Genomic DNA, 8,808 nt, shown 5'->3' with positions numbered 1-8,808 from the left:
ATCACATGACCAATGAAACCAAGACATGATGGAGGTTAACTGGTCCAAGCAGAGAATGATCAGTATGGACCTTCAACAACCTGTTATAAAACTTTAACCCCCGGCAGACTCTTTCCCATGGAAAAGGATTGCATTTTTCTACGTGGTAAGATAAAAAGCATTTGCAGGTATGTGGGCACATGGAAGATGCTGCACTTAAAATCAATAAAATAACAAATACTCTGTGGCAATCAGTGAAGTATTGAGCTCCTAATCGTGATGACCAACTCCAACTCTACTGCTACATCTTCAAAAGTTCCAGAAGAGTGAAGAATGTTATCTTGTGTGACAGAAGTTTGTGCATCGCCAAATTGTAATCTAAGTAATTCTACCCTGTATATGTATACCCTATAATGCTACCCTGTGTTCTTCTTGTGGTCCACAATATTTTGAATGAAACACTAATCCATAAACTTTTTTTCCCCACTTATCTAACTCAGGGTGGTTGGGGGTCAGAACGCGTCTCTGGTATCATAGGGCGAAGGGTTGAGTACACCCTGTAAAGGTCCCCAGGCTAACACAGAGAGACAGACAACCATTCACGCTTACAGCCAATTTAGAATCACCTAGCACACATCTTTTTGGATTGTAGGAGTATCTGGAGAGAACGCGCAATCTCCACATGTAATGTACTAAAAACTGCACTACTGAGTACATTATGTGCACTTTTATATAAGTAGATTTACATTACTGCAAAACTGATACACAACAGACTGTATGATTATAGATAAAACTGCTGAAATATTTCAGAACGTATGCTTCCGTTTAACCTTTAATTTTTCTTTTTACCTGGATCTTTCTCAACTTCAATTGATGTCTCTTTATCACAATACACTGATGTTTTGACAAAAAGTCATAGTGGGCATTTCTTTATATTCTGTTTATAGTTTCAATTAATTTTCCAAGGTTTTACATCATTTTAAGCTCACAAAAGAACAAAAAGTACCTTATTATTATTATTATTATTATTGTTAATAAATAATTGTATATATTCAATTATTTACTTGAATTCTAAAAATATAAGATTCATGGTTTTTAAAATGGCCATCTGCAAATTCCAGCAACGGCCTCAGTAGCAGTTCAAATGTGAGCGGTACCCAAAGCTAGAAACAATAGATTCTTCGGGGGGAAAAAACCTGCTAAAACGTGAAGCAAAATGTACTTGAGTGGCCTAGAAATGCTGAAATAAAAAAGGCATTAAAAATAACCCACTTTTGCATAATTTGCCCATCAGATGCAGGCAGGTGGTTTTAATGTTGTGGCTTATGATTATATTTGACTTCTATGGTGGACTTCAGTTCACATCAGAACAGCAACAGCCCCTTTTCTTTCCTCCATAAACTTGGATTTTGTATCAAAGCCTTTGTTACTGCTGGATCTGCTGAAATAAACTGGCCAAGAAGTCTTTGCTTCTTTCTTTTCAAGAAAATGACCAAGTGTAATTCTCTGTCCCACAATGTGGTAGCTTCTAAAAATACCACATTTAGCTTCTCGTCCCAAAACTTTAATCTCTTTGTGCCCTAGTATTTTTTCTTTGAAAAGACCAACTTAAGCTCCTTGTCCCAATATTTTGAATTCAAAAAGGCAGGGGCCGACCCTCTGATCTAAAACCACAGTCCTGTGTGGGTATTAATTCTCCAGCCGCTTGCACCTCCTGGGTAGAAAAGCACATTATTCCTTGGACAAGAATTTTTATGATCTGACTTGAGCTAAACAGCACGCCATGCGAGGCGCTGAGAGGAGAGAATAAATAGGCGAGTAGAGGCCGAGAAAAACCAAACAAGCGGCGGCTTTAAAAACCGCGGCGCACCAAGACGGATGGTCGTGTAAACACAGGCCTGATATTTTATAAAAAGCGAGAGTGTGACATCTGAATAGTTAGCGCCTGACTAGCTTATTGCTCAACGCAAACCCAGGGAATGATTAATAGGTGGGGGGTGACACTCAGAGCTGAACCCCCTTAGAGGTGCATAAATCACTCTGTGTTTTCTTTACAATGATGTGGCACTTAAGAGAGGGGAGGAAGGAGGGATGGGGAGGAAAAACCAAAAGAAAAAAAAGTGAGAACAAAGATGGGAAACGAAAAGGAAGGCGAACCAAAAGGAGGCAGACAGGAGGTACAAGGAAGGATACGTGAGGCAGACGAAGAAAATTAAGAAAAGAAAGGAGAACTAAAATGAGGAAGAAGTTTGAACGTGATAATTAGTGAAGACACAAGAGAAGGAGAAACTGTCAAACAAGAAGAAAAAAGGAGACAGGAGGAAACAAAAGAGGCGAGGCTGCTGTAAAAAGGAAAAATGAAAGAGAGACGGAGAGCGAGGGGGAGGAAAAATGTCCGTCCAGTTTTCCAGCTGGTTAATGTCGGTAACAGTTATTAGTTTGTCAGATAAGGTCTGTGCGTCTGCGTGTGTTTACTTTAGGCTTAGTCTGACTAAAGCCCCACTTAGTGCTGTGTGTGTGCACATAAACGTCTACCCTTGTGAGGACAAGTTTCAGTTGTAGGCCTGTGGAGTGATGATGTGCTCACTCACTTTGTGACAGACCTTCAAAGGGTTTGGTTTCAGGGTTTGGGTTGGTATTAGGTTTAGGCATTTAGTAGTTATATGTGAATCAGAGTCCTCACAAAGATAGGTGGATGAGTGTGTATGGGCTGTTAAGAACTGATGGCTGTCTACTTCAACTCTGCTAAATATTTGACTCCAATGTAAAAACACACTTCGTTCTCCTCCCGTTTTCTTTCTCCTTCAGACATACAAACACACACGTGTGTCTTTCCAAACTTGTGAGGACACAAAACCAATACAAATCCACTCTTAATCCTCAAACAGCATAGATATATACACTTTGATGCTTTTTGGGCCTCTGACCACAGAGTGTATACTGTAAAAGATGCATGTAGCAACGTGAAAGTGCCTTAAATCTTTTTAATGACCAGCAGAGAGCAACTCCTCTGTTTTCAAAGACTGCTTTCATGCCTTATTAAATACAACGTCATGGTCATGTTTTAAGTGATGGTCCCTATTAGAGTAGAGTAGAGCAGCAGCAGACGTCACTAACCAAAAGCTGAATTCCGGTTTTCTTTTTCCATCTTTTGCTGTTGATGCTTTCACGTAACTTCCCATGATGCACCAAACATTACTTCTCCACTCTTTGCACACCTTCAGCTTTTATCCAGTTTCTCTTGTAGTTTAAGTTCTGGCCTTTTTGTTTGTCATCTCTCTACGCTCCTTTATCCTCTCTTTTTACCCCCTAGCTGGTCATCGATGGTCACTCCCGCTCAATGAGACTGTTTCTATTGGAATTTCTTCCTGGGGTTCTCCGTCTAATATCTGGGGCTTTATTTAGGGTCCTAATGTTACAATGTAAAGTGCTTTGAGATTATGTTTAAGCTATGAACTTTAAACTATAGTGAATTACTTGACTTGGCGACTAACTGCAGGGTGATGAAATCTGTCGCAGCATTTGGACCAACACAGTGAATGGCAACCAAACATTCACTCTCACATTCACACCTACAGCTAATTTAGAATCACCAGTTAGTCTAAAAAGAACATGTTTAGATTGAGGAAATAAAAAGACAACACCAAAAAAGGTGACAGCAATATAAAGTCTACAGTAAGTTTTAAATTGCCTTAAAACTCAATCACACATCTACATGCTGCTGCATCCTCAGTATGATGTGACGTGTGTGGAGCTATGGTTGGTTTCCTCTGCTCACTCTATGTCTTTAAACAGAGCACTTACATGTCCTAACACTGTCAGCTCATCTCTAGCAGCAGATTTAAAAACCTGCAGCGCCCCTCACTGAAAAACTACAATTATCTGCTGTGAAATATGACCGCTGTCAAGACGGTCTGAGGTCAGCTCCTCTCACTCGCTTTGTTTTAATGGTAAAGTTTGGGTTTTGTTTTTGTCGGTTTCAGGTACTGCTGTCATCATTCTGTCCTGTTCTGTTGAGATTCTGGACTACTAGTCTTGTTTTCATCCATCTACTTACTGATGTCATTACATACTGGAATACTCTATGAATATCAACTTGGAATGTAATTAACATCTAGCTTCAGATGTTATTGCGCTTTTCTAAAAACAAAAATAAGTAACTGTAATTTGCTGAAAAATCCTTTTTATGTTTGGTTTGTTATGATTTTTTAAACACATTTACATACTTAACAGGGATAACCACTGGCCCATATTTTTATACTTAGACAACTAGTATGAACATACCTTTACAGCCCATACTAACATGCAAACATGCATTGTTAAGACTACCCATCCTTTAAATCTGTAACCCCGGTATAAAAGTTTAGCACTCTGCAGTAAACAGCTCCTATAAGAATCACATCCTTCTCTGGGTGAACCATACCTGTTTGAATCGAGCAAGCTCCTTTAAGGCACGCCCCCACTGCTGCTTGTAGTGTAGCTTGGATTTAGTGGCGGACTCCAGCTTCCTCTCCAGCTCCACCTGACAACGAAAAACACCTTTTGTGCTTTTTTCAATAGCATATTTATTGTGTTGCATTTTTTTGTTTTCATTTTTTGTTTATTTCTTTCAGTATTGCTTTATTTTTACTTATTTTAGAGTTATTATTGCAAAAATGTATTAATGTTATTTAACCCTTTTAGCTTAAAAAGGTTATAGAGCACTGTTTTATGTAATATTGTAGTATTACATGTTGTATAATAATTTTTATTATTTTAGACTTTTAGCAGCTTTTTTTTTAGCATTTTCTCTAATATTGCTTTATTTCACTAACTAACCCGTGGAGTGCAAATTGTGTAATTTTCTTTGAGTTTCATTAAATTTCATCTTGTAATATTTTTATATATTACATCTGCTCTGTCCCATCAGCTTATCGTATATCTGTGAAGAAAACCTGGAAACCTGCACAGAAAGGTGATGTACAAATAAGGTCTGTCAGTTTTTTATTTCTTTACTCTTTTGCTGTAACTTTGACTTTAATTTCATTATAATGAGTACCGTCTTTCCAGGTAGTACTATTCCTAAAGCAGCTGCTTTACCTTCTCTAGGGTGAGCAGGTTGATCTCTGACTGCAGTCTGAACTCGGGTCTGATGTTCTGTTGTTCTCTGAACAGCTGGAACTCTTTCTCCAGTTGTTTGTACCGAGACTCACCATCTGCAATCTGCACAACAGGAGCACAAAGAAAAGAACAGAAGAAGTCACTTTACTTTACAATCAGAATCAATCAAACAGATTAATCCTCAATCTCTACCTGCTGCAGTAAACGGGCTCGTTCCTCCTCCATCAATTGGACTTTTTCTCTCTCTAGCGCCACCCGGTGGTCGCACTCCTGTCGCAGTCGCCTGCTGCTCTCCTGCAGTTCCCTCTGGGTCAGCTCATGCTCGGCCCGCAGCTCCCTCTGCAGCCTCTGAGTCTGAAAACAGAGATGCACTCACTTTACTGTAGAGAAATGGTTTGGTCAGTTATAATCTTGAGTAGAGTGAATGTCACTGCCTGGTCACTTCCCTCTACCTTTGTATGTGTGAAATATACGTAGACTGCATGCATTTCACATTCTCAATAATCAATACATTTTTAGATATTACATTTTGCAGAGAGCTAAAATCTACAATCTACCAGTGAACACTTTGACTGCAAGAGTCAAAGGGTCTGCTTAAATGGGGTCTTTTAAGAGATCTCAGAAAAAAATTATTATTATGATAATAACACTAAAAATGTTAAGAAAAAGGCTTTTACATACATTCTATGGTCAAAATAGCCCTGGAGAAGCTTTAATGAAGACTTCTGTGTAGCATTTCACCTTTAATCTACATTTTAAACATCAGCACAGCCGATGTTCTGACTAAAAGTGTTTTAAAAGAGCCAAAAATCTAAAACATACACTTGTATCTTTAGATTTATTGAAGTGTCTTTGTTATGCTTACATTTTCTATAATAACAAAACCTGCTATAAAGGGTTTGGTCAGTTATAATCTTGAGTTTGGAAATGGCCACATAATTTCTAGTCTATGTTAAACAAGAACTACAAAAAGTACAGTTTTACTGATAGCTGCTTTTGAAGTGTGAGCTATTAGCATTTGGAATGAATGAAGAATTGGTTTTATATATAACGTTGTACACAAGATGGTGCTACAATGTGTGGCATAAAAGTCATAAAGCGGTTGAGGTGATGGATGATGACAGATGCTGATAAATTACTGAATGATGCAATGATCCAAACACTTCATGTGATGTCTGATGATCAATTTTCTGTCTACAGTCCTCCTTCTGTCAAGCAATTCTTAAGTGTTGACAACACACTAAAACACACATTTACAGAATTACAATTACAATAATTTGTATGAATATTATGAGCCTTTGATACTGTATGTTGTGTCATCAGCTAGCATCAGACCTCCAGCTCAGCCTCAGCCAACTGTTTCTCTCTCTTCTCCAGATCAGACAAAGTCTTCTGAAGCTGCTCCTCCAGCAGGTTATACTCCACCTCCTGCAAACACACACAGATGTGTAGAAGTGAGCAGGAGGGACCTTTCAGTAAAACTTAAGCATATATTGATATGTGAATTTGTGTAGGCGGGTGTAGACTCTCCACCTTCTTCTTGACCAGAGCTTCTCTCTCTCGGTCTCTCCTCCTCCACTCTTCTGCTAACGCCTGCATGTGGCTCAGCTCCTTCTTCCTCAGCTAAAACAAGCATATTTTATAAACGTTATATAATAGACTCCTACAGGAAAAAAAATTGTTCAATTTTTGGCAAAAGTAAGAAAATATATGAGCGCTGTAAGAATCCAATAAACTGCATGGAGCTAGTGGTTACCTGATCATCAAACAGATCCTCCTGCTCCTCCTTCCACATCTCCAGCTCCAGGGCTGTGCGGTACTCCAGAGTCTCTCTGGGGACTGTAGGACCCATTGGCGCTGTGTGGAGGCTGGAAGCTGCAGGTCTGGGCACTGCAGGGTGGAAGGATGGCTGCGAGCGAGGTGCAACTTCATTCTGTAGATATGTAGGAAAATAAACATGTCAAAAGTGATCTAGTTGAGCTAGAAACACACAACAACATTTTACTCCAAGTAATCTGTGGTGATAGAAGGCTAGAAAGACTTTTTTTTTTTTTTAATCTCTAAAAGAAAACTAGCACGGACAGAAAAAGGTTGTTTTTAGAGCAGAACACATTCCCAGCTCTACAGTGTTTATATAGTTTTATTTTTGGAACATGACTCAGTTAAAAACATATTTTTCAAACCCTGGCACTCAGTTTATCCTTTGATACAAAGGTTTACATCCTGTTTCTTTAAAAGGCACTTATTGTAGATGACGTGCTTAAAAATCCTTTAAACCTTATAAAATCAACTAAAGCTGTGACTCCACATCCAATACTTTGTGTATCATGTTGGAGAGTTATGAACTGAAAGCAGCTTTTATAGAATAGCATTCTGTACCACAGATGGTGCAGCAAGTAAAAGAAGTCAGTTTTCAGTCTGACTGATGGTGAAAAATGTTGCACGGAGGGATCGACTAAAACACACCTAGGTCATCTAAATCCAGAATATTTTTGTTCTTTATCTTGTTGAAAGGAAGATGCACCATACTGGCTGTTATTTGCGCTGCTCTCTCACCTGTGATGAGTCAGACACTATGACCTCTGTGGCTTTAACCAATCCCAGGTCCTCTAGCGTTGCCATGTAGCCCAACTCTGCCACCTTCTCACTAGGCCTGAGAGACAGATAGAAATGCAGCTGTTAAACAGAGGTTAATCATCATTACGTGATCCATCAGTCAGTCTGGTTTCTACCGGTGTTTTTGGACCACAGGGATCCTGTCCAGGTGAGTCTGTCTCCAGCACTGCTCTCCAGTTGATCCCAGGAATCTGCTCTTCTCAGTGCTCAACAGCTGAGAGAGTTGGATGGAGGCTCGTCCAATCAGCTGGTCACGGCTGGTTGTATCTCTATGCCAAACCTCCACCACCAGAGGAACTCTACAACACACAGTTAAAACACATGAAATCCCCCCGCTGCTTTTTTAACACTTCTCCTGAACTAACACCAAACTAATGAACATTCCTGCATTTTTTCTTTCTTAATTTCTGCTGTGAGATTTTAGAACATTTGTTACCAACCGGTTCACTTTAAAAAGTGGAGCTCATCTCATCAAGCATAGCTGGCATTCATGTACAAAGCTGCAGGAGTATGAGCTGTAGCAGGAGAGCTCGTGCTGCTACACTGAGATCAATGAGGCGTCATAAGAGAACAAGGACAACTATCGCAGGCTGCAATTCAAAACTGTGGAGCTGAAGTCTGTTCACAACATTATTTATGAATCCAGTTTAAGTACGAGTGAGCCATCTTTCTCACAAAAACACATCCGTATACATGTTCCCCAGCCTCACTACTGCACAAATACAATCTGATTCTATGGAAACACTGTATCAGGATAACAATGTTTCCTCAAAGAATAAGAAAGAAAGAAAAACCAGGTGACTACCAGGGGACTGCATAGTGTTTCTGTTTGCTGCTGGTGCGGGGCGATGTCATCGGTGACATCTCGAAGGTGGGACGTCAACGTGTGTGCATGTGACAGTGAGTGAGTGGTCTATGAGTGTGTGTTTGCATGGCTGAGCCCCGGACCCTGTGGGACATGGTCACCGCTCCCTGCTGGACGCTTATGCCTCTCCCTGGGATGTGGGTGCTTGTTGGTTCCGGGTTGCGTGACTGGATGCTCTGGTGTGGCCGTTGGCCCGCTCCCTTTGTGAGTCAGGGTAGCTTGATCGATCTCGTTGGTGGGGGGGGGGG

The 8,808-nt window shown here is 40.1% G+C and overlaps 1 protein-coding gene across 3 annotated transcripts in view; it reads right to left on the bottom strand.

The window, feature by feature from the left end:
* cep120 (centrosomal protein 120) overlaps window positions 1-8,808 on the bottom strand; it is a 31,644-nt gene that overhangs the window by 10,953 nt on the left and 11,883 nt on the right. For all 3 annotated transcript variants that reach the window (XM_005730606.2, XM_005730608.2, XM_005730607.2), the window contains exons 11-18: window positions 7,812-7,994; window positions 7,636-7,732; window positions 6,836-7,012; window positions 6,613-6,702; window positions 6,415-6,507; window positions 5,272-5,433; window positions 5,059-5,181; window positions 4,403-4,501 (exon numbers count right to left, since the gene is read on the bottom strand). In XM_005730606.2, coding sequence (XP_005730663.1) covers window positions 4,403-4,501; window positions 5,059-5,181; window positions 5,272-5,433; window positions 6,415-6,507; window positions 6,613-6,702; window positions 6,836-7,012; window positions 7,636-7,732; window positions 7,812-7,994 — 1,024 coding nt within the window. The remainder of the gene's footprint in view (window positions 1-4,402; window positions 4,502-5,058; window positions 5,182-5,271; window positions 5,434-6,414; window positions 6,508-6,612; window positions 6,703-6,835; window positions 7,013-7,635; window positions 7,733-7,811; window positions 7,995-8,808) is intronic.

The sequence above is a fragment of the Pundamilia nyererei genome, unplaced genomic scaffold (assembly GCF_000239375.1).
Source record: "Pundamilia nyererei isolate P.nyererei 1_Seehausen unplaced genomic scaffold, PunNye1.0 scaffold00038, whole genome shotgun sequence".
Taxonomy (NCBI): Eukaryota; Metazoa; Chordata; class Actinopteri; order Cichliformes; family Cichlidae; genus Pundamilia; species Pundamilia nyererei.
Note: the sequence above shows the minus strand (reverse complement) of the source record. Positions and strands in the feature narration are given on the sequence as shown.